General features: G+C 56.4%; 7 protein-coding genes across 7 annotated transcripts; 2 read left to right on the top strand and 5 right to left on the bottom strand.

Moving 5' to 3' along the window:
* Positions 1-116: 116 nt before the first annotated feature.
* ISF_05630 (ethylene receptor) lies at positions 117-4,670 on the bottom strand (the record flags this gene model as incomplete). The annotated part of the gene is made up of 1 exon (XM_018849235.1): positions 117-4,670. One exon carries the CDS (start codon positions 4,668-4,670, stop codon positions 117-119), a length of 4,554 nt encoding a protein of 1,517 aa, XP_018703806.1.
* A 3,610-nt stretch (positions 4,671-8,280) lies between these two features.
* ISF_05629 (hypothetical protein) lies at positions 8,281-9,256 on the top strand (the record flags this gene model as incomplete). The annotated part of the gene is made up of 3 exons (XM_018849234.1): positions 8,281-8,555; positions 8,636-8,932; positions 9,028-9,256. The coding sequence occupies 3 exons, from the start codon at positions 8,281-8,283 to the stop codon at positions 9,254-9,256; spliced, it is 801 nt and encodes a 266-aa protein (XP_018703805.1).
* A 283-nt stretch (positions 9,257-9,539) lies between these two features.
* Positions 9,540-11,186, bottom strand: ISF_05628 (succinate semialdehyde dehydrogenase; the record flags this gene model as incomplete). Its single annotated transcript, XM_018849233.1, has 4 exons — positions 9,540-10,554; positions 10,620-10,989; positions 11,072-11,138; positions 11,181-11,186. 4 exons carry the CDS (start codon positions 11,184-11,186, stop codon positions 9,540-9,542), a joined length of 1,458 nt encoding a protein of 485 aa, XP_018703804.1.
* A 1,607-nt stretch (positions 11,187-12,793) lies between these two features.
* Positions 12,794-13,766, top strand: ISF_05627 (Ribosome recycling factor domain protein; the record flags this gene model as incomplete). The annotated part of the gene is made up of 2 exons (XM_018849232.1): positions 12,794-12,858; positions 12,980-13,766. 2 exons carry the CDS (start codon positions 12,794-12,796, stop codon positions 13,764-13,766), a joined length of 852 nt encoding a protein of 283 aa, XP_018703803.1.
* Positions 13,767-14,052: 286 nt separating this feature from the next.
* On the bottom strand, positions 14,053-15,300 carry ISF_05626 (hypothetical protein; the record flags this gene model as incomplete). The annotated part of the gene is made up of 1 exon (XM_018849231.1): positions 14,053-15,300. The coding sequence occupies one exon, from the start codon at positions 15,298-15,300 to the stop codon at positions 14,053-14,055; it is 1,248 nt and encodes a 415-aa protein (XP_018703802.1).
* Positions 15,301-16,075: 775 nt separating this feature from the next.
* Positions 16,076-17,766, bottom strand: ISF_05625 (serine/threonine-protein phosphatase PP-Z; the record flags this gene model as incomplete). The annotated part of the gene is made up of 3 exons (XM_018849230.1): positions 16,076-16,105; positions 16,157-16,309; positions 16,357-17,766. The coding sequence occupies 3 exons, from the start codon at positions 17,764-17,766 to the stop codon at positions 16,076-16,078; spliced, it is 1,593 nt and encodes a 530-aa protein (XP_018703801.1).
* Positions 17,767-22,149: 4,383 nt separating this feature from the next.
* On the bottom strand, positions 22,150-23,194 carry ISF_05624 (haloacid dehalogenase; the record flags this gene model as incomplete). Its single annotated transcript, XM_018849229.1, has 2 exons — positions 22,150-22,866; positions 22,961-23,194. The coding sequence occupies 2 exons, from the start codon at positions 23,192-23,194 to the stop codon at positions 22,150-22,152; spliced, it is 951 nt and encodes a 316-aa protein (XP_018703800.1).
* Positions 23,195-23,477: the final 283 nt, after the last annotated feature.

Below are 23,477 nucleotides of genomic sequence, written 5' to 3'. Positions count from 1 at the left end.
AGATGCTCAGCATGAATAAGACAGAAAAGAAAAAAAAAACCCCCCAATACATGTTTCCGGGAAGGGGGATGGTGGCCTCTTAACATTAGGGGAAGAAGACCCCCTCCCCATCACGCCTACGTGGAGGGCAGCGTGCCACTTTTGTCACCGCCGCCGTGCTGGCTGACGAGCTCGTCGATGCGCGGCAGCAGCTCCGGGATGCGAAACGGCTTGGAGATGACGTCGTCGATTCCCGCGGCCTTGGCGTCGGCAATCTGCTCCGGGCGGGCGTACGCGGTGACGGCGATGATGGGAACGTGGCGGGTGATGGTGCCTGCACGCTCAAGCGCGCGCACGCGGCGGGCGCACGTCACGCCGTCCATGACGGGCATCTCGAGGTCGAGGAGCACGACGGAGATGGCGACGCCGTCGCGCTCGCGGCCCCGCCAGAAGCGCGACCGCCGCAGCGTCTCGAGCGCCTCCTGCCCGTGGTTGGCCACGAAGGTGGTGTGTCCGCGGTTGACGAGCTGCCGCTGCAGCACCTTTTGATTGACGATGTTGTCTTCGACGATGAGCACATCGTGCTGCGCACTGCTGCTGCTGCTGCCGCCGCCGCCGGCCGGGGTAGAGGAGGGTGGCTTTCGGGCGCCGCCGCCGGCCAGCTGACCGTGGGTGGCACATTCCGCTTGGCCGCCGGCTTCAGGGCCAGCCACCAAGCGGCACTGTCGCGAAAGGGAAAAGCACGAGAGAGACTCAAACGGCTCGGATGCGTCGGCGCACTGCCGGCTTTGGATGTAGAAGCTAAACTTGCTTCCCTGGCCGGCCGTGGACGTCACACCGATTTGGCCGCCCTGCATCTCGGTCAGAATGCGCGAAATGAAGAGGCCCAGGCCGGAGCCACCGTACTGCACATGGGTCCTGGGCGTTGCCTGCTTGAACCGCTGAAACAGAATACGGAGCTCCTCTTCCGCGAGACCAGGCCCGGTGTCCTCGACGGTGCAGTGAATGTTAATCTTATCACCAGTGCCCCAGTCGTCCTCGCTGTCAATGTCCATTGCGCTGCCAATCTGATTGGCATTTCGAGGAAAGTAGGTGCTCTCGCTGGCGACCTCGGAAATATCGCGCGAGGCACTCAGGACAACCTTGATATGTCGATTTTGGCGCCCTTGGGTAAATTTGATCGCATTGGTCATCAGATTGATCAGGACCTGGCGGAGGCGTGATGGGTCGAGCTTCGTCCACTTGACCCCGTGCTTTTCGAAGCTATCGTCGACCGTAAATTCAAAATCAATATCGTGGGCTGCAAGCTCAGCTTCAAACATTTTGAGTGTCCGGCGTACGACCCTCACTGGCTGTTCCGCTACTGGAGTAACGGTAAGTAAGTTCGAGTCCAGCTTGGACAGCGTCAAAATGTCATCAACGATTCGCTTTTGGTGGCTTGCGCACAGATTAATCGTGTTAGCCGCATCAAGGCAGCTTTCGAGAAGTGCCTCGACGTGCTCGATATTGCGCGTGTTGAATGCAGTGATGTTGTTTGCGATTTGATCTGCGCACTGCAGAATCGCAGAGAGGGGATTGCGCATTTCATGGCTGGTAATGTCGATGAAATTCTCCTGCTGCCGCTTGAGTTCGACAGCTTCCTCTCTCCGTTCAATTTGGACTCTTTCTGCCCACTTCTGTGAGGAAATATCGGTTATGCAGCCAAAGATGGACTTGAGATGGCCATCCGCATTTTGCTCCGGGAAAGCGCTCATCAGAACCCAATTATCTTTTGTATGATCCCCTTCTTGTTCAGATGTCTTGAACCGAAATTCCTGAGAGACGATGACTTTCTCCTCAACCAATGTTGTCCAGGCACGCCCCAGGGCGTCTTTGTCCTCTGGGTGGACAAGATCCATCCAAACGTCCTCTAGCATATCTTCACGGGCGCAACGTGAGATGTGCCACCACATATCGTTGCAGTAGTTGATTTTGCCTGCAGCGTCTGCAATAAACATGCCGACTGGCGCGTACGCCGCCATCCGCGTGAATCTATGCTCGCTTTCGTTTGCTTCTTGCGTTCGAAGAAGGAGTTGCATCGAGAGCTCTCGGCGATCCTCGGCAGCAAGCTTCGCCGCCATTTGCCCACGCTTGATTTCCTCTTCAAAGAGTACGACTGACGCCATAGAAGTTGCCAGTTGTCTTGCCAATAAATGAATAAAGAGCTGGTAGTCGTCATCATAAGGTCGCCTTGGGTTAACGCCGATGATCAAAAAGTCAGTCACAGATTCGCCGGCGCTAGTAGAGACGATGGGATGAACGACGATTGTCCTGCAAGGGTCACCGAATCCACGCCACTGGAGACCTTCGATGAGTTCCTCAGGGAGAGTGCCATTTCTCTGGGATAATACGATAGGAATACCGCCCATGTTGATGGATTTTCTGATATACGGCGCGAAGCCGCCGTCATATGTGCGTAAATCGACTATCTTTGGGGCAGCCGGGTGTCCCTCTGGCGCGCCGGATGACGCTTCAAGCGTGAGATGGGTTGGGTGTGACAGGCTCCCAGAACGCACAGATGATATTTCGCTCTCTGCGTCCTCCTTGGATGTGGAATAAATAAGATTGAACGGGACGTCAAACTCGTTGTATTCGAGTCCTTGTTGGACCAAGGGCCAAAATCCGCTCACCGTAGTCGCCGTAGCGGTCCGTTCACCAATCTCTCGCAACGTAAGCATGCGTCTTTCGTTGATTTTCCGACGAGTGTTTTCGAATGCAGGGCTGTATAAGCCTACAACTTGACCATCTCCTCCAACTACCGGTACCAGAGACCATGAAAAGAACGTCTCTTCGAGATAGCCATCCCGCCGCAGGAAGAGGCGGCTGTCGTGTTTCATAGTTGCCTGACCAGATTCCCAAGCACTCCGGAAAACGGGCTCGAACTCATCGTAAATTTCCTCCCAAGCGTCAAAATGCCTCATTCCCATGATACGTGGGTGTTTTTTGCCAACGAGTTCGACGTACGCGGCGTTGTATAGGCTGATATATTCAGGCCCCCAATATAACGTGGCAGCGTGTGGACTACCCATAACGAGATTCGAAAGCGTCCTCAACTCGTGAGGCCATTCCTCAATGGGACCTAGCGGTGTAGACGCCCAGTCTGTCGTCTTTACCAGTTTGATGTGCTCGGGGAGAGAATCGGTCATGGGTATTCTTGTCCAGTCGAAAAAGGGCCTCGACTCCTTGGACTGTAATACTTGGTTGGTGAATTCATCGGGGTGCCCGGGTTGTAGGTTTTGTGATTGATGGATCAATGCTCTCTCAAAGTTATTAGCTCTGCTGTCAGCAGATGGCTCAACGGCAGCGTCGCCAAAGTAATCCAGTGGTTCCAGAGCATCCGCCTCGGAATCTGCTTGGGCCTCCAGCTTTGAGGGGATGGTATCCTCATCGGGGCATTCGGGAGCTTCCGCGCTGGGGGCCCCATGATCGGAAATGTCGGAAGACTCTCTCAGGTTGATGCTCCCAGATACGAAGCGGAATCGTTGTCGGACTGTCGACTTGGTCCAAGTGATGTGACCGTACTCACATGTAGGGAAGCCGAGCTCCGGCTGTTCTGCTGTTGGCGTCGAGCAGAGAACCCATTCCCTGAAGTGGTTGAATTCTGGAGTTGTCGGGTTGCTCTCGAAGCCGGCGTTTACTAAAGGATGTAACTCGTAACAAGCGCGAAGGGAAGGGTTGGAATATTGTATAGGAAGGTGAGGTTGGGTCGTGTTGGACGGGTTTTGAAGATTAATCATAAAGGTAGGTCGTATATCGTTTTCTAGAAGCTCCAGTATACCAATGGAGCGGAGGATTTGCAAGTTGCCAGGCATGACGACGCTGTCGGGGCTTGTAGAGGATCCCGAGACGTCTATGGAAGAGGCCAGGCTGCCTGGGGTGCTTCCAGACGCTGTGGGACTAACGGCGCTGACGCTGGTCCTGGGAAGCTTGAGAGTCGTTACGGTCTCGCGTGAATCTTGGCCGAGAGGGGCGAGCATACTGGCGGCGAGATCAGACGTCGAGTCGGCCGATGGCCTGCTCTTATGTCGTATAGGCGAGTTAGAGAAGAAGAGAGGAGAACAGACGGGCTCGCGGAATTGTCGTGCCGAAGTTCTTGTAAGAGGCGCCGTGGCAACGGAGGGTAGCTCGAACCGTTTGGGAGGCGATGAGCCTGTGCGGTGCTTCTTGGGCGGATCGGATGCCATGGCGGAGCTGAGCTGGGCCAGCCGGAACGGTCGCTTGCCGAGAAAGCGCAGTGGTTGGGTACCGTCAAACTGGGTGAGGTCGTGTTGTTGCCGGTTTGAGGCGCGAGCAATCAAACTAGGCGAGACGGCGTTTGAGTGGACAGGCGGGAGAGATGGCGCCGGTTGACCGGAAAGTATATCAGCTGGCGGGATGCATGATCCAACAAAGAGTGAGGGATGTCGCCGGGGACACAGGCCGGACGGGCGACTCGGGGATCTTGCGCTGGCAGTATCGGTCTTGGTGGAAGCGGCGCACCATTCAGAGGGAGCAGTGCGAGGGGCAGAGCTGAGTGAGGCTATCACTACTGGTGTATCGGCTCGGTTGGGTGTTGCTTGCAGAGACGGGATCGTGTCACAGTCGACGGCGGAAGAGCGTGAGGTCGAATCGTCGTCTTGGGTAGGGGTTTGCAGGTACTGAGCTTTCCGCATCAAGGGGTTTTGAAATTTTTGGCAATATTTGCTTGCGTCTGGAGAGAGAGGAAAGATTACAATTGAAGGTTGACAAGGGTAGCAGGCGAGAGGTCCGCATTGCAGTGGGGGGAGTTGGGACTGGGTGTTGCTAGAGCCTCGTGCAAGTCAACGTTCTAGCTAGTTCTGATTCCAAAAGACCAACCAAAAAAAGATTGGCCAAAGTGTAAAAGAAAGAAAAAAGTACAGATTAGCTTGGCTAATAATAACAGAGCGTGCAATATTGTTTCGCTGTGGTGCGTGGCTTGGGGGGGTTCTGGGTCTGGGCCTGGGCCTGGGCCTGGACCTCTCTCTCTCAAGGTTGTACAGTATGTACAGTACATAGGTACCTACAGTAGTCTAGGCAGAAGGCGACGGCAGCGGAAGATCGCGATGGATGGGCGTGGAGACAGGTCAGCGGGTGGATTACTACGAGACGTTCAGAGTGAGTGTGGTTAGAGGACAGGATCATGCATCCGCTTGTTTCTGTATACTCCATACGGCTGATGGTTTTAGACGGAGTGTTGTATGCGTATATATCTCAGCAAGTGAGTCTGTTGCGATGGCTACCTAGTGCTTGACGTGCCTACGGCCGAGACAGCCGACTGGTGGGTGAGGGAGGTTCGAGACCTGTGGCGGACTCGTCGCCGCGTTTGGAAATCGCGGGATCATTGCTCACGGCAGCTACTGGTAAGTTGAGAGTGTATCGTGCAGTCAGCACCGAGTTGTGCCAGAGAATACAGGATGCAGCTGTTTGTGGTGGCGGTGTCAGTACTGTGCCAGCCCATGTACCTAGGTCGTAGGCATCCGACATGGATGGCCAAGCAGGCATCCAGCCATCCTAACGAGTTGCTGAGCGAAACAGATCAGTACTGATCGCCGTTTCGGTAATATGCCGATAGTACCCAGCAGGCCATACTTGGTACAGAGAAAAGGACATGAGGGTACTGTAGACAAAAGTGAGCAGCTAAAAAAGCAGGACCAGGACACTTGAGTTGAGGAGTCTTGATCAGGCTTCCCTTTGATGTTGATGCCGCTTGTATATTTTCTCCCCATTATGTTGACCGATTAATCCTTTCTTTCCCGTTTTTCAATGCATTCTATCACCACATGCAGCTCAGACTTGGCGTGAGCGAGGGCTTGGCTTCGTCAGCGCCTTGTCTCACTTGTGAGCCTGATGCTGGGGGTGGCTGTCAACAGTCGACGGGAATACGGAATGGATGCTGGCGCAGATTATGCGACTCGTTCTTACTTTTTTTGGGTTGAAATTTTCGAGATGCTTCTGTGGTGGCTTGGCCAGGTTGATGAAGCATAACTTCTGTCTCGCGTATCTGAGCAGTTGTAGCCCCCTCCCTCCTGGTGCAAATGGACAACATTTATACTACCTTTGTACATACATACTCAACCAATGCCTCTCCCTCTCCATGTTGGCCTTTTCGGAAAACACAACTATCCCCAACAACACCCACGCGACTGCTCAAGGCTTTTCGCATCTGCCATGAACTACTGCTACCATTTGTGTTCCTTGTCTGGACATGCAAGCGAGATGTGACGAGGCCGGGATTCAGCATCGTTTGCGGGCGTTTTGCCCCAGCACCGGCTTGCAGCCAGTGGATAAAGGGCGCAACAGTCCGCGGACAGCGCCGCGGGTGCCTTCGAAGTTCTCAACCTGACAAGTTTCAAAGCCCTGCCAAGCTAACATAATCGCTAACTAGTTACGTACTCAACTTTTCGGTATCGAGATGCAACTGCTCGCGGTCTCCTTGAGCCCGTCCCCCGTTGCGATCAACACCGCCCCATCATCATCACGCCAACAGCAATCATCGTCAGACGCGAACCCACCGTCTCGAGTTAACCGACCGACACAGAGTTTTCTCAACCACGCCATGTGCACGCAGGGGCGTAGGAAGGACCTGTCTTCAGCCGTCGCGCGCCACCCTGGCCGAGGTGGAAGGGCTGCATCTCCCCACCGTGGACCAGTCCAGACCACAACCACGGCCAGCAAGCAACTGCCAGGGCGCGAGACATTGCGACGTGTCGGCTAGAGTGATCGCTGGCGGCTTCTGGCGATCGTGCCTGCTTGCTTTCTATTTGCTTCGTCGGGAATCTCATTGTTCCCAATCTCCGCCGAACTAACTATTTAGCGGAGCCCCTCATGGTTTATTCGATGCGCATAATGACCCGCGAAGGACGGAGCATAACTCTTCATACTATCAACTAGTTCACGTTCGACTATTGGCACAGAAGACTGCCGAAACGTTCTAGCCGGCTGGTGGTTCGGCACGTTTCGCTGGTTCATGGCGCTGGCCCGGCTCAAAATAGCGGCAAGCTAGTGCGTGTTGAAGTTGTTGTGCGGCGGCCTCCGCTACTCTAAATCCCAATCCGACCGATGCGCCTACAGGGTAACCAACGTTGTCCGCGCCGGCCGTGGGATAAATGGCAGCGCCTTATTAAAATGGCGTGTTTCGAAATGATTTGTGTCTTATATCTCGGATATGCAGTTGACCTCTTCCCTCTAATGGCTTTTGACAAATGGCTACCTACTGTATAGCATGCCGCGTGGGAATAGACGTTGCTTAAAATTCACCAGACACTTTGAAAACAGCACATTTTGCACCGGCGAGTCACACCGTAACGCACAGAATTCACCCGTGGACACACTTCATCGACACATTGCCTCCGCGTAGCACGGTATAAGTTGATCCCGGTGATTTATTGTCGAACTCAATCAATTTGGACATCAACTGTGTCACCAGGAAGTTCGTGCCCTGCAAGATCCACGGACCGGCTATGGCAGTCTATCAACGCGGGCCGCCAGCTGTCAACTATTTGCCCATCATCGCCTACTGCAAACGGAACCAAACAATGCATCCAGGCCGTACGCGCCATGGTAATCCTTCGTAGATAACTTCATCACACCTTTTTTGCCCCTCGAATTACCATGCTAGCACCACTTCCCCATCACTATCACATCGGGCTCCCACCACCCGCCTGCCGAGACACCTACCTAATCAGACAATGCGCTAGCGCACAGCTTCTTGACTGCTCCTCGCCGCTCATTGGCCTGGGCCGTCACAGCACCCGTCCAATCGTCCACCCCCATACCGATCTGGGCGCTTACAGCAGCCTCATCACTGGCTGGCTGGTGATGTGCCCATCCATCCTCCTGCGTCGCTGCAGCGGAACCCCTCACTATGCTGGCCAGCCTCATCGACATCGGCGGCTAGAAGTAGTCGTTTGCTGGTTTAAACACAGCAACGGCGCACCACCCCCTCTTCACCCTCTCATCCTCTCACATCACCCTTTCGCAAAGCTCTTGGCGACGAACGGCACAAGAAAAACGGTCGTGTGAAAGCAGCTGGCCTGGTTTCCTCACTGCCTTCGTGTTGGACTTGCCGCAACTTCACCGAGTCGACCAACTTTTGACTCGCAACTCTTGCGCCATCACCAGCACCTTCTCACACAACACGTAGTGGACAAAGCTCAACATCGCTCAAAGCACCAAAATAAAATCGGCACTGCCCTACCCGATCTCGAGATATACCCGACCATAGTCGCGCAAGGCTAAACCGCTACCCAACCAACCGCAATCATGGGCATCTTCTCCCGCAGCGCGCGGTCCTACCACCTCGTCCACCGCAAGTGGCCCAAGGTTTCGCGCAAGGCCACCATCTGGCTGATGCCCCTCGAGCTCGCCGGCCTCATCGCCGTGCTCGTCATCTACGGCATTGCTCAGCCAGACCTCTACCGCACGAAGATGTGGCAGATTGGCTTCGACAACGGCCTCAACTCCAACCCCAACATGATCCTCTACGCCTACGCCAACTTTAAGCCGCTACCCAAGGTGCCTCTGATCTGGTCCTCCACGTACGCACAACAAGACCCTACCACCCTGAGACCGACAAAGTTGGCATCATTCTTACTGACCCCGTTCTTTTTGCTCGCAGATTGACCAACTTCAATGTCGCCATCTCCGTCATATCTCTCTTCTTCCTCCTTGCCAAGCTCATCGCCTTCATCATGAAGCTGTGGTTCCCCATCGTCGCAATCTTCGTCAACACCGCCCTCCTCATCCTCTACACCGTCAGCATCTACGGCCAGATCGGTCCCGACTACTCCGACTCGCGCTACCCTTCGCCCGCCGCGTGGTACTTTCGCCAGGGCTGCGGCCTAGCCAAGAAGTATGGCGCTTACCAATCCTGCCAGATCGCCCAGGGCTCCCTCGGTGTAACATTTTACATGCAGTACGTTCTTCTCCCGGCCACCCTGAGCCCCGCGCACACGCACCGTACGCAACAACCCCGTGTGTTCCCGCTAACGTTCTGCCTGCTGCTGATAGAGCCTTGTACATTCTCAATCTCGGGTTCGCGGCCTACGCCATGTGGCCCAGGAGCGGCAACCACTTCGAGGACGAGTCCGATGCCGAGTCCATCCACAGCACCGCCAACATCAAGGACACCGAGATGCAGGCCTTTCACTCGACGCCCTTCACTCCTCGCACTCAAGCTTTCCACACCCTCGAGAGGAAGCTGCCCCTGCGCCAGGAGGTGACCCCCCTGTACAAGTAAACGCGGCTGGGAGGTTGATTGTTGAAACACGCATCGGGCAGAGGAGTGAATGAATATGAGGAACGTTGCCTAGGAGATTGACTTTGGGGCATGTATCAAAGATGGCAAAACGACAACATCGATAAGGATACCCGGACTAATTCACGCTGCATTTGGATAGCTTTGCATTTTAACATGGATTTTGAATACTGCAAGTTGCTTATCATTATCTGACCAAGTATCTCCTCCCATTTATTGTCTTTTCATTTCTTTCTTTCTCAATTTTTTGGAGTTGAGTACTGTCTCAGCTCTGCAGAGGCTTGTTCATGCCGCCAAACGTAATCATCTTGGTGACCTGGTACTCGGCGATGCCGTACTTGGAGCCCTCGCGGCCGAAGCCGCTCTCCTTGACGCCACCAAACGGCGACGCGACGTCCGAGATGATGCCCGTGTTGACGCCGACCATGCCGACCTCGAGGCTCTCGGCCACGCGGTAGACGCGCTCGAGGTCGCGCGAGTAAAAGTAGCCGGCGAGGCCGACGTCCGACTTGTTGGCCATGGCGACGACGTCGGCCTCCGTCTCGAACGGGAAGAGGCCTGCGAGCGGACCGAACGTCTCCTCGGTGGCGACGGCCATGTCGACCGTCATGTCGCGGAGGACGGTGGGCTGGAAGAAGTTGTCGCCGAGGTCGGGCACGGCCTGGCCGCCGACCAGGACCTTCGCGCCCTTGGTGACGGCGTCGTTGACGTGGGCGCGGACCTTTGCGACGGCGCGGTCGTGGATCAGCGGGCCGTGGGTGACGCCGTCGGCGAAGCCGTTGCCGACCTTGAAGGCCTTGACCTTTTCGACGAACTTGGTGGCGAAGGCGTCGTAGATGCCGCGCTGCACGTAGATGCGGTTGGCGCACACGCACGTCTGGCCGGACGAGCGGAACTTGGAGGCGATGGCGCCGGCGACGGCGGCGTCCAGGTCGGCGTCGTCGAAGACGATGAAGGGCGCGTTGCCGCCGAGCTCGAGCGAGAGTTTCTTCAGCGTGCTCGAGGACTGGTTCATGAGGAGCTTGCCGACGCCGGTGGAACCGGTGAAGGACACCTTCTTGACGACGGGCGACGTCGTCAGTTCCTTGCCGACGGCGGGCGTGTTCTCGAGCGACGCGATGATGTTGACGACGCCCTTGGGGATGCCAGCACGATGGGCGAGCTCAGCCAGCGCCAGAGCAGTGAAGGGAGTCTCGCCGGGGGCCTTGCAGACCACCGTGCAGCCGGCGGCCAGGGCGGGACCAATCTTCCTGGTGATCATGGCGGCGGGGAAGTTCCAGCTGCATGGAATAGTTTAGCATACAAAGCCTTTCTGGATTTTGTGCCGTCAAAAATTAACACTTACGGGGTGATAAGACCACAGACACCAACGGGCTCCTTGATGGTCCACACACGGTTGGCGGCCACCGAGCTGGGGATGGTGTCGCCGTAGGCCCGGGGCGCCTCCTCGCTGAACCACTCGAAAAAGTTGGCAGCGTAGGCCGTCTCGCCGCGGGCGTCGGCGATGGGCTTACCATTCTCCCAGGTGATGAGCTTGGCAATGTCGTCGGCGTTCTCGTTCATGAGGTCGAACCACTTGCGCAGCAGCTTGGCGCGCTCGCGGCCGGTCTGGGTGCGAAAGGTCTTGAATGCCTCGGCGGCCGCCTCGATGGCGACCTTGGTGTCGTCAATGTCGGCTTCGGCGCTGGTGCCGACGAGCTCGCCGGTCGAGGGATCTGGAGGGAGTTGTTAGGAGCCGTGTGCCGAGGCTACCGCCCCCTCCGGCGAACGCAAAAACCTGTGTGCGAGCAGACATACCGGTGACCTTGAAGGTCTTGCCAGAGATGGCCGGTACGAATTGGCCATTTATGTAGTGTACGTTTTGCTTCAGAAGCGAAGGATCGTTAAGCTGCGTAGGTTAGCTGACCTGCATCGCGGGGTAGGGAAGCTCATTGTCTTTGGAGTAGTACTTGCTTTGGGAGCCATGGTGGAAGCGTTACGGGCTAGGGTCATAGACACGGCCGGAACGAAGCGAAGAGTCGATTGAGCTGCAATTCGCTGCAAAAGGGCCATTGCACAAAAGTGTAGTGTGTGGGAGGTACAAGAGGTCGCCCTGAGCTGAAGCGCGTAGCTAATTTGCAGCATTATTAGCTATGGTGTTGCTGATGTCGTCATGACGCAAATGAGCTTGCCAGCGGAACGAAGACTTACAATCAACTGCCGGCTCAGATACAACACGCGATGCTGTCTACTCTTGGTTCCTGAGATTGTTTGTCGCACATGTGTATGCAGATGTAAAAGCTAGGAGCTAAAGGTTGTTGGAGCGGGATTGTAGCATTAGGTAGTCTCGAACCGCGAGATCGGAGGGAATGCCGGCCGCGGGTATCCGTTGCTCCCCCCAGCGGCGCGGGGTGCATCGAGTTACAGGGCGTTTCTCCGCTATAGAGGGCGCTACGGGGAGCTTCTCGAGTCCCGCGGAGTGCGGGAGCGAGACTGCTGTGGAGTAGCCGGGGTAGTGGCTCCTTTTTACTCCGAAGACACATTGTACATTCCTCTTGTTACTTGATTCTAGTAGATGGAGAGTACAAAACATGTAGTAAATGGGAGAGAGTAACGATAGAATCGCATTAATTGCCCGAATGCTGGGACAATAGGGAAATAACAAGACCGTTTGTTGGTCCAGGCCGGTCGCTTAACCTTGAAGGTGACGCTTCTAACATAGACACAAACTCTGTTTGTTTCCCAGTGCAAAGGTTGTAGCTAAGACAAAACCGGTTGCATAAGATAATCCACATAAATGTTTGCCATATCCAAGTAGAAGATACCATAAAAGTTGGAGCGAATGGTGTTAAAAATCAGATTTAGAAAACGTCGAATGCTATCAGCCTATATAAAGACAATTAAGCCGGGAACTTCCGAGGTCGTGTAGCGTAGTGGTTATCGCGTTTCGTTTACAGTCATCACCTTCATCCGAAAAGGTCGCAGGTTCGAACCCTGCCACGATCATTCTTTTTTTGCGATGCTCATTGTTTTTGCCAATCAATGATAGTTTCACCGAGCCTCCCCTTTTTCGTCACCTGCGGCCAAGTGCTTTGCTCTGGTTGCTAAATCTAGCTGCTAATCACTGGTTTTAGCAACAAGGAAGCTGAGGCGTGCAATGCCAAGTTGATATTTGTCCATCGCAGAACTGGAGAACAAAGGTGTATTAAATCATAGAGACATGTTCTAGCCAGTTATATCAATTATCTGTAGCATATCAAGCCAAATAGATTTCCTGGCTTTAATTTATAATGTTAATAACAAACCTTTAAAATGGCAAAACGGAAGAGCTTGTTATGCATTACTTTACAAGCTCAACCTCCAAGCTGTCTCGGCAGGCCCATAAAAATTCCAAGTCTTCCGTCCGTTCTCGTATAGCTTCAACAGCTGCTCCGTTCCTGATTTCCGCCGCACAATTGGTCAATTGATTTATCCTCGCCCACTCTCCTTCGTCACGTCAACCTTACGCATTGCTCCTCGGCAACACACAGCTCTATGACCATGTCATTGGCTCGCATCACCCGCCAGGCTGCTCGCAGCTTGCGTACCACTGGGCCTGCTGATCTGTACGCTTTGCTCCTCCCTCCGCCACTCCTCCCTCCGCCATTGCAAGCTCGGTCGTTGTCGTTAGCACACTGCCAACGACTCGGTAGACCCGATCCCATCTAACAAGATCAAACGTGCTAGGGCGACACGCACCTCTCGACCTGTGACCCTGGCCGCCAGCGCTGGCCTTGCCCAGCCGTTCAGCACATCACCAGCCCGCCTCAAGAAGCGCAAGCCCGACGCGCCTTCGAAATCCTCGCCGGCGGCGGCCTCACCCTCGCCGTCCGGCGGCAGCAAAGGCAAGGCCGCCACCGCAGCCGCCACCGCGGGTGGCGACGACTTTGACCCTCTCGACCTCGACCCCGTCTCGGCCGCCTTTGCCGAAGTCGACGCACACTTCCACACGCAGATCCAAAACGTGCTCCACGGCGGCCGCTTCAACCCAGACCAGCTCGGCGCGCTCGCCGTCACCGTCAAGCCCGAGCACGCCACCGGCGGCGACGCGGATGTGTTCCCGCTCCGCGAGCTCGCGCAGGTCGTCCCGCGCGGCGGCCGCACCGTCTCGCTGCTCGTCAACGACAAGGCCTACGTCAAGCCCATCATGTCGGCCGTGCAGGCCAGCCCGGACTTCAACCAGCAGCCGCAGCGCGCCGAGGACAACGAGCTGGAACTGCTGCTGCGCGTCGAGATGGAGCGCCCGGAGGAGCTGGCGCGGCGGGTGCGTGAGGCCGCCCAGGCGTGGCGCGAGCGCGTCCGGCAGGCCCGCACCCGCCACGACAAGGCGCTCAAGGACGCGCGCAAGCGCGGAACGCTGCTGCCGGACGCCCTGAAGAAGGTGGAGCGCGAGGTGCAGAAGCTGCAGGACAAGAAGATGAAGGAGATTGACGGCATCGAGGCGCAGAGCGTCAAGCAGGTCAGCAGGAACTAAGGAGCACGGAAAGAAAGGCTCGTGTGAAAGGACAAGAGGTGTAAAAAGTGAACAGATGATACTTTCACATCTTGAATTCTTTTGTATACTATAGTACATGTACATTGATGAGAGCGTTAAAACAACAGGCCGCTTTTTGCACAAGCCGCAATGATACACCATTTCTTCTCCCCCTCTCCACCAAGAATCCTCGCTCTAAATGTCTTTTTCCACAGCAAATCAATCCACCCCTAGTCGTCGCCGTTGTTGTATTAGTACATCTGCGTGATCCGCTGATGCAGACAGATCAAGCCTTTGCTTCCTTGGATTTTGCCTCCTTGGCTTCTGCTGCCTTCTTGGGCTTGGCCTTTGCCGCCTCCTTGGTCGCCGCCGCCGGCTTCGGGGCGCCCACTAGGCTCTGCAGCTTCTTTTCGAACATGGCCGTCGCGGCGGGCCCGTAGCTGCCGGCGCGCAGGTGCTGCGCGCGCACGATGCCGTGGACGTCCGTCGCGAAGCGCGGCGTCTCATGCGCGCCCTCCACGGCCGCGCGGAGCACCGCCCTCTGCACCGCCTCGCCCGCCGGCGCGAACACGGGCGTCGTCGTCTCCTTGCCCTCCTCCTCCTCCTCGCGCTTCATGGTCTGCTGCGCGTGGTCCTCCGCCCAGGCGCGCGCCTCCGGCGTCGCGAAGAACGCCAGCCCGTCCCTCTGCACGCGGTCCTCCACCGCGGCGGTGCCGCCCCCGCCGTTGGGAAGGTACCCGGTGGCGGCGCCCACGAGGTCGCTCGTGCCGCCGCCCATCGCCTGCAGGCTCGCCACGACGGCCGCGCGGCGCCCGGACGCGCTGGTAGGCACAGCCGGCGCGTGCGCGAGCAGCCCCGCGACGTCCAGGCTCGGGTCGCTGTACGGCTCGGGCTGGCGGAAGCGGACCGCCTGGTCCATGATCTCGAACGGGTCCTTCCCGCCGGCGCCGGCGCCGGGAGCGCGGGGCTCCCTCTTCTCGCCCTCCGGACGGCGACCCCCCCTCACGGCGCCGTTGCCGCCGCGACCACCACGACCACCACGGGCACCGCCTCGTCCACGTCCGCCGCCCGGCGCGAACCGGTTGGTGCCTCCTGGGCCTGCGGCTGCGGCTGCGGAGCCGGCGTCGCCGCGGCCCTGGAAGCCCCCGCGGCCGCCTCGTCCGCCTCGTCCGCCTCGGCCGCCGCGGCCCAGACCCCTGGGCAGGCTGCGGACGTCGAGCACCTTGGGTCCTCCTGGGGCTCCTCCCGCGCCGGCAGGAGCACCACCGGCGCGCCGCGGTCCGCTGGTGGATGGCCCGCGGTTCTTCACCATGGTGTTGATGGCCGACGCCGCTGCGCGGCCGCGCTGGCGGGCGTTGCCTCGTCCTCGGTCGCTGTTACCGCCGTTGCTGGGGCGGCCGCTGGGGGCGGCATCGTCGGCGAGCGATTGCGTCGTGGAAAACTCGCGAAAGTAGTTACTGAGCGCCTGACCCGTCTTGAGGAGCTCTGGCCTGCCCCGCGAGCAGACCAGCGAGCGAAATGTCGGCGTGCTCATTGCGTGCGTGGTTGTGTTGTTGAGCGTGCTCTTGTGTCGAAGTGCTGGCCGCCCAAATTTCCAGAGCTCCTTTCAGACCCCAAATTTCTTCCAGGGTGTTGGTGGTGACTAAGCAACAGGTCTCGCATCACATCTCTGTCCGTGCCGGCGAAATTGCACACCTACACTGTACTAAAGCATGAATGAAACTCATATCTCAATTAATTTGATTCATAATGATTCTCATATTAAGGAAATTCAAAGGAGATATGCTAAATGACCCATTACATCGGCCTGTGTGGCCCACCATCGATCGGCTCTACGCCGACTTCGTAATACAACATCCCAACATGGCCCATCGCTGCGCCATATGCGGCACGGACAGGCCCTAGTAGCACAGTTCTTCAAAGTTCAAACCACTCACTATACAACAAATGTTCCCAAGTATTTTTGCACCATAAGAAAAGGAAACAAGCAGAACGCCTAGCCAATCGACAACCTGCGTCGTGGCCATCCAACGCCAGTGATAATTGCCCACAGGGGCGAAATGTAAGCACGGAGGCCGTAAAAGTGTGCTCATGAAGCTCTGGTAGATGTCTCCTCCGGCTGTATTACCGAATCGATTCGCAGCACCTCTCGCTCCACGACAGGGGCTGAGAGGTAATGTTCACCTGCAGCGCTTCTGAGCCGAAGGCAACTCAAAGCAATCATCGCGGTGCTACGACAACTATCATGCAAAATGCGATGTTATATGTCCAGGCGTGAGTCAACTCGAACATGACTTGTGCAGGCTTCATCATACACTCTGCGGATGGACGCTTGCGGGCTGCATTTTGTCAGCATAGGCTTCGCATTCGTTGAGACCTAGAGTACTTACAGGGCTGTTCAGCATGTGTTGTCTCTTGTTACGGCCTTTCTTGATATGACTTTTGAGGGCACTCGAGTCGAGAGGCTTGAGGAGCTCAAAGCTGCATAGAAGTTCCGAATTGACTGACATAACGGCCCCCCAATTGTCGAACTCGCCGCAGTACTGTGTCGAGTTAGCGCATCTTCTGCAAAGTACAGAGCAAAACTTACGTTGGGTGCGCTGAACACTGTCACTAAAACGCGATCGTTGAAAAATTCGTAGCCATCTTCCACGACCATATGTGCACGACAAATAAGATCAAAGTCGTGGACAGCGAGGAAGTCGGTTATGACTCTCTTGCCAAAACAATAGCTCACCCCTCTTTCATTGGCTTCCCAATCTTGATCCATGTCTGCAGGATCAGACCAAAGTAAATCGTTGAGTAGACCGTAGTCAGGAACGTCGGTAGGGCGGGCAATGTTTCGAATGTCGTCCATGTGGCTGAGTGCTGGCGAGAGACCGCCGTGGACGCAGAAAATCTTGCCAGCGACAATGGCAGCAATCGGGAGAGTGTTGAAGCAGTCAATGAATGTCTTCCAAATTTTGACGTTGCACCTTCGCTTGCACTCGTCATAGAAGCCGTAGACTCGCGTGACATTGGCACATTCGTGATTACCGCGCAATAAGAAGAAATTCTCAGGGAACTTGAGCTTGTAACACAGGAGCAAAAGGATAGTTTCCAAAGACTGCTTCCCGCGGTCGACATAGTCGCCGAGAAAGAGATAATTAGCCATGGGTGGGAAGCCGCACATTTCAAACATTCGGATAAGATCAGTATATTGTCCGTGGACGTCACCGACAACCTTGACTGGCGCATCGAGCTCAAGTAAAGCGGGCTGAGAGAGAAACACTTCGCGTGCGCGCTGGCAGATGGCGACAATTTCTGCATTCTTCAGGCACACGCTCTTCGTGACTTTGCCAGCATAGCCAGCATCCAAAAGACGCTTGATGTAATCGTCGAGATCCATTTCTTTAATGTCTGCCATGGCAACGTTGGAGTTGCTGTCGGCCTTGGTGGACTCGGTCGAGGGCGTCTTATGCATGACCTGGCTATTGGCGCTGTCGCGACGAACCAAGATTGATTGTCCAGGAGATTGTAGGTGGGTGTTGGCGCTGGCTGCGGCTGCTGAGGGAGGCTGGTCGGAAACATGGTCGACTTCACCACTGGCCTGGGCGGCGCTCACGTCGTGAAGACCGGGACTCTTAGAAGCGCTGGACTGGACGGGTGATGGCGGCGGTTGCTCGTTGGAGAGCATAGAGTCCGCAATCGACATGTCAGTAGAACTATGTTTGAGTGTATTTTCGCCGCGGCTGCCACGGGAAGCGCTTGAACGGCCGCTTTTGCCGGATCGGACGGAGGCGGCATCGGGGCCCTTTTCGAAATCTCCATTGCTGAGCAGTGTAGAGTTTCTGGGGCTGTCAGTTTTCAAAGTCCCTGGAATCTTTGACCTCAACGAGCGAAATGACCGGGATGATTCCTTGGTGTCGCTTCTGCTGATGGAGGGATAAGACTGAAAATTTCCGTCAGCGGAGCCAGATTTAGGCGAGCCGCCATCGGGCTTGGAGCTTTGGTTGCCCATGGCCGCGATGATGGTCGTGTGGCGACGGAGTCTAGTGTGACTGTCTCAGGCGCCGCTTAACCGTCGACGGAAGACAGGAGGGACTGCCAAGGAGAAGCCAGGTTTTGCGGCAGGAAAATGCCAAGATTGAGGGGGCCGGTTGGGGGTTGGTTGAGATTTTGTTGTCGCGGAAGAGCGTTGATGCGGGAGAGAGCGATCGGCGTCAAAACAGCCCTGAATGGTGAAATGTGAGTCGCGGGGCAAGAGACACGGGTCTGGTGGCAGTGTGGGATGCTGCGAATGGCCACAAAAAGCAATGTTCGACAGCGATACGGTAGCAATGATGACGTCGAGTGGTCCGTGGGAAGTGACTGAGCCTGCAGGGCAGGGTAGACAGTTCGGTGCCGAGGCGGGCAGGAATCGACAGGGTCCGGAAATGGCGGGAAACTATTTTGAGAAAGAAGTTCACGTCAGCAGAGACACTTGATGCAACATGCAGGAGAATGGGTATGTGGAGTGAGGAGCAAGCAGGAGGAGAAGAAGAGAGCACGGCCACGGCGGCAAAGAGGCTGCGACAAGGAGGGCAAAGCAAAAAACGCGACTCGCTGGGACGGGGGTACGGATAGAGATGAAGAGGTTAGTAGGCAAGGCAAGACAGAGCTAGCCGGGCGATGCAACGATGGACGGCCGCGTTCATGTACCTGCAGAGGTAGGGACACAAGAGCGAACGGGAGCGGTTTGCTAATAAGTCGTCATACGGTCTCAAAGAGCATGGGCCAATGTCTCGAAGCTGCTGCGCGGAACGGCGGCGGGAATAGCGACAAGCACCAACAGGGAGAGACAGAATGGGAGCCGACAGAGAAACGGCGCATTGCTCGGGAGGCCGAGGGAGAGGCGAGGAGGCGAGGAGGCGAGGAAACGAAGTAGTTTGCGATTGAGAGGGGGAAAAAGCAGGAGGCAGTGCAAAGGATTCTGGACGTCACTGGCGGGAGCAAGAAGAGGTTCGGAGCAAATCGAGTTCGGCGAAAACACAGGGCAAGACGAGGCGCGGACCCAACAGTGAGGGAGGCATGGATTTGAGCGCAAATGAGGGAAGCAAAACTTACCAACCGGAGAAGATGGCCCGATTATGGAAGAAGAATGGCGATAGAGAATGACAATGGAGAAGAGGGCGCTGAGTAGTGTGAAATGTGTGAGATAGTGTGGACTGACAAAGACGAAGGAAGAGTCTATGACTTTGGCAGCTTTTGGCGCGGATATTGGGTGGAGGGGGGGGCGAAAAGCGGCGACAGCGATTAAGGTTTCTCAGCGGCGCAAGAGCTCTTGTTTGTTGAAGGGAACTAACAACTACTAGGTGAGAACCTAGCGAGAAGCAGGAAGAGCGAGAGCGGACAATGATGAATCCTTATCCTTGGTTGAGTCTGAATGGTACCGAGTAGAAGCGACGGAGCTGGCGAGCCGGAGGCGCACCCGGGGAGTCAACTAGTTTTAGTACTGATAACTCAGGTCGCTGTTGGGTGTCGCGGGCCACAGAGTGAGGGCCGTAGCACCACAGAGGCCAGCAGCCGGCTGAGGTGGCGGTGGGGTTGCAGGCCGGCGGCGACTGGGGGAAGGAGAGAACTGTGTGGCACGGAAGAAGATAGTAATGAAGTCGAAGTCGAGATGAGGGCTGCAGAGGATGTGAGAGATGACGGATAGGATGGCGGAGGCAGCAGAAGAGGAGATGAGTTGCGTTTGAGGTGCGTGAGAATGCGCCAGCTGGCGTTTTTTGGTGTTGAGGCGGAACGAACCAATGCAGGCAGACAAAGACAGACACAGGCGAAGAGAGACAAACAGCGCGGCCAACCATCATCAACAACAGCAGCCCTACGACAGCCTCTCGGCAGGCTCTTTTGAGCGGCTGCGGGTGGTGTAAAACACTGCGGGACAGTGGACATGCCTCCAGTACTAGGTCCCTAGCCTGGAGAAGGTAGGCCGGCACTCCCAGGTGATCTGCACCTGTACGCTGGCTGCACGGGGCTGCAGCGGGATCGGGCAACAGCCAGCTGGGCCTAGGACGGGAACTTTTTAGGTACTTTAGCTGCCCTACCAGCCACCAGCACGGGCCTTGTTCCTTTCCAGTAACCTGATACAGATCTACAATAGGTATGAGGTACGAATAACTGAACCTGCCAACTGCCCACGGATCTGGGTTGTTGGGTTGCCAGTTGGTACCAGCTGCCAGCTGCCAGCCGCTACTACAACCGCCAGCTGCCTCCCACCCATCGCTGTCACGCCTCTTGTTTCATTCTCCTCCAAACTCACCTCCTACATCTTCCGATCCCCCCCAACGCGTCATACATCATCTCTTCAGCTCCCGCGTCTACACATCCCCAGATATCACAACCTTGTCGCTCTGCTTCACAGCCTTGGGTCTCGAACGCAACGCCATCAGTCCACGCAGGTCATCCGGCCGCTAGCATGCCCGCTACCGCTCTCCAGCCATGCTCCAGCTGTCCGGACGCGGCGCTCTTTGCAGCGGGCGTGCCACACTAGCCAGGGATCTGCCCCACGTCTGCCCGCGCACTCCCACCACTGACGAGCCTCGCCTGCTCACACTTCTGCAGCTGAAGCCCTTGTTTTTACTCGTGCGAGGACGACGATGCCGCCATCTCTGCCTCCCTCTTTAACCAGTCACCAGCTCTTCTTCCCGTCTTGTCGTCCCTCCTCAACCCCTCGCCACCTCGATCGCTTGACCGACAGCTCGTCCCGCCAGTTGCTGGGGGCCAACCCCTGCCCGATTGCGCTTTGTGCCCTCAGTTCCCTGCCGGACTGCGCCCGTCTGGCCACCGAAGCCAGGGCATCGGCGCCACCTCTTTTCTCCACACGTCGCCGTCCGTCGCCGTCAACGGAGTCGGACATGTAAATCTCTTCGTGACGGTCGGTTCCAACCCCAAGCTGCTGACTTTTCGAGTCACACATCTCCGACGCATCACACACATCTCCCCCTGGGCGTCCCATTCCCGGCACAATTCTGCGGGCGTCGATGAGCCCTGTACTGAACTCGAAAAAACATTCGCTGACCGCTGCGGCCTTGAGATTGCCTCATGACATTCGCGGCCGGGCTATTGACTTCAGGCAGCCAAATGCAATTTCATCGGCGCCCAAATCTAGCGCCCGCTAAGCAGGGGATACCGTTGGGCCGCCGTGCTATCCGCAATACTCTGCAACCGTTGCTGCACAATGTACTGCCCGACATACTATATTGACAGTATAATGTCAGCGACTCCAGACCAGCTCAACTGGCCGGCGTCCAACTGCGAGCTTCTCAGTAGTAGCTGGTGCCTAACAGTCAACTAACTGTATAGACTCGCGCCCGTATCTCCGGCGGTGCGGGGTCAACTAGTCAATCACATTATCTTTGCGTTAAGGCCGAATAATTCCGCTTAGAAGCCGACAACTCAGTATACAACCCACAGGACGCGTCGGCTCGCCTCCTACCACAACAGAGCAGTGTCTTGGGCTTGTGCATATGCCACGTCTACCAGTATGGTCGTTCCTCACTTTGTGTGCCGGCCATTATGGTACCACCAATTACATGCCGCTTTTTGCACGCCACGAAAATATTGCTGTTGGCAAATGCCGCAATAAACCGTTCTTGATCAGTCGTTCAATATTGATAGAGAGATCCCATCAGACTCATGGTTGGCGTGGCTTCCAATTCTAAATATAGGATGCTCCGCCAAAATGGTGGCGGTGCTGTTGTGCCTGGCCACACACGTCATGCTGGTGCCACAAGCTGTCGATTGCGCGTATCCAAATCCAGACGTAACTGGACATGTGAAAAAAAGTGTTCGTGATAAGCAAATCTTTATATTCCTCTGATGCTGATTCTTTTGGGCAGATATTCAAATGCACTAAAACATGTCCAATCGATATGACGATCTGGAGTCCGGTGACCAGTACGGACTACCCAACCATCTACGCGAATCTCAGTTGTGAGGCAGTAGAGAAGCATTGTGCCACGGTATGGTTACTGTATGCCAATCATTGTGTATGTTATCAACACTGTGACGTATTCAATGGGAGCACGGCGAGCCAATCTTCTGCTCAACTGTGCATACCGACGACCACTGTGCAACGCGATGAGCGAGCGTCTTAGTACCCACCTGCTCGCGTGGAGGAAGGCTTCGCCATCAATTCTTACAAACCGGGGCTAACGCTAATCGAGATATAGTCCACGTGTTTCGTGGCAGTGTTGTCGATATATATAGCGTCCAAGTTGCTGCGGTTCGGAGGAAGGAGAGGGTCACACAGCAGTTGATATATCATGCGTGGTGGCAGCTGACGAACCATGTTTCCTCGAAGGCCACAATCGGCCCATCTACGCTTGGCAATTAAGGGAATGAAACCTTGATCCTGCAGTCAGGACTCTTCATGCGAAGTCCATTGAGGCCTGGAGAGCCAGAGCGCCAACGACCGAATCGACGGCACGCGTACGACAGGATGAAGCCGAAACACGTCAGCGAGTGAATGGCCGGGTGGGCAGTCCTCGAGGCTGGCCACGGCGGAGGCCTGCGCATCAGCGCCCAGTAGGATAGGGTGCCAGCCGGCGTTGGCGGAGCCTACGACGTCTTTGGCGTGCTCGTCGCCGACAAAGACCTTGTACCAGCCCTGTGGCAGCTGCGACTCCATCGTCACCTTCCTCCCCTCGCGCGCCGCGAGGATGCCGGCCAGCATGGACTCGGCGGCTTGAAATATGCGCGTGTCAGGCTTCTCGTACCCCACATCATAGGACATGCAGTGGAAGTCGACGTCGTAGGTGTCTCCACGGCGGTGTTGGTAGTCATTGGTCTGCGCATTGTAGTTATCGTTGGCGCTGTAGCGCAAAGGGCTCACGTGCAGACCCATGGAGGACAGGATGCTTGGGACCCGATCGTCAGAGTTGGTCACGACGCCGATGACGACTTCATCGAATGCGTGCTGCGACTCGGGATGGCGTAGGGCCCGCAGCGCGGGGACAAGGTCGGGCTGCGCGTCGTAACCTTCATCGGAGGCGAAGCGCCGGAGCAAGGCCGGAACCAGAGCTGGCGGAAACGGCTGCTGCTTTCGAAGCAAGGGCGTAAATGTGTCATGAATAACCTATGGGAAGTCGGAAGCAGAGAGAAAGCAACTTGCGGTTAGCAACATTTGACGGACGGCGAGACCTTTGTTAGGCAAGGCGGTCTTCGCATACTTTTGTCCACCACTGGGTAGCGCCGAGGCCGGTGGCCTTGCCGTAGTTGGGGTTGAGGGTGCGCTCTCGGCTCAGCGCGGCCGCCAAGTGCGTCGACAGCTGGTCCTCCGAGAAGTCGGCGATTCCGCACTGCCGCGCGACGCGGGCGTACTGCTGGACCACGGTGCCCTTGGGGCTGAAGAGGGTGCCAAAAGCGTCGAAGCAGAGCAGGAGGTTTCGCCGGCCGGCGGCCATGGTGCTGTGGGAGGAGGGGCGGTTGCTGCTGGTTCGATGGCTGGGCTGCTGATGTTCCGATGAAGTGGGTGGTGGGGGGAAAGGCGAAGCACGGGTGTTTGTTTGTGATCGCTGACGCGGCAATGTGCAGATCGGCTACTGTCGCAGAGGAAGCTTGATAATACGAACCGACGTGAGCGTGTGTGGCGGATTGATGTTCGTACTTGGCCCATCTATCTACAACCTGGCTACATAATATGTGGACCGGAGAGGTTGGCGGGCCACCGACGATGACAATGAGAGA

This window comes from Cordyceps fumosorosea (genome assembly GCF_001636725.1).
Source record: "Cordyceps fumosorosea ARSEF 2679 chromosome Unknown scaffold_13, whole genome shotgun sequence".
In the NCBI taxonomy this organism is placed as follows: domain Eukaryota; kingdom Fungi; phylum Ascomycota; class Sordariomycetes; order Hypocreales; family Cordycipitaceae; genus Cordyceps; species Cordyceps fumosorosea.
The sequence above is the reverse complement of the archived record's forward strand: the minus strand, read 5'-3'. Positions and strand labels throughout refer to the sequence as shown.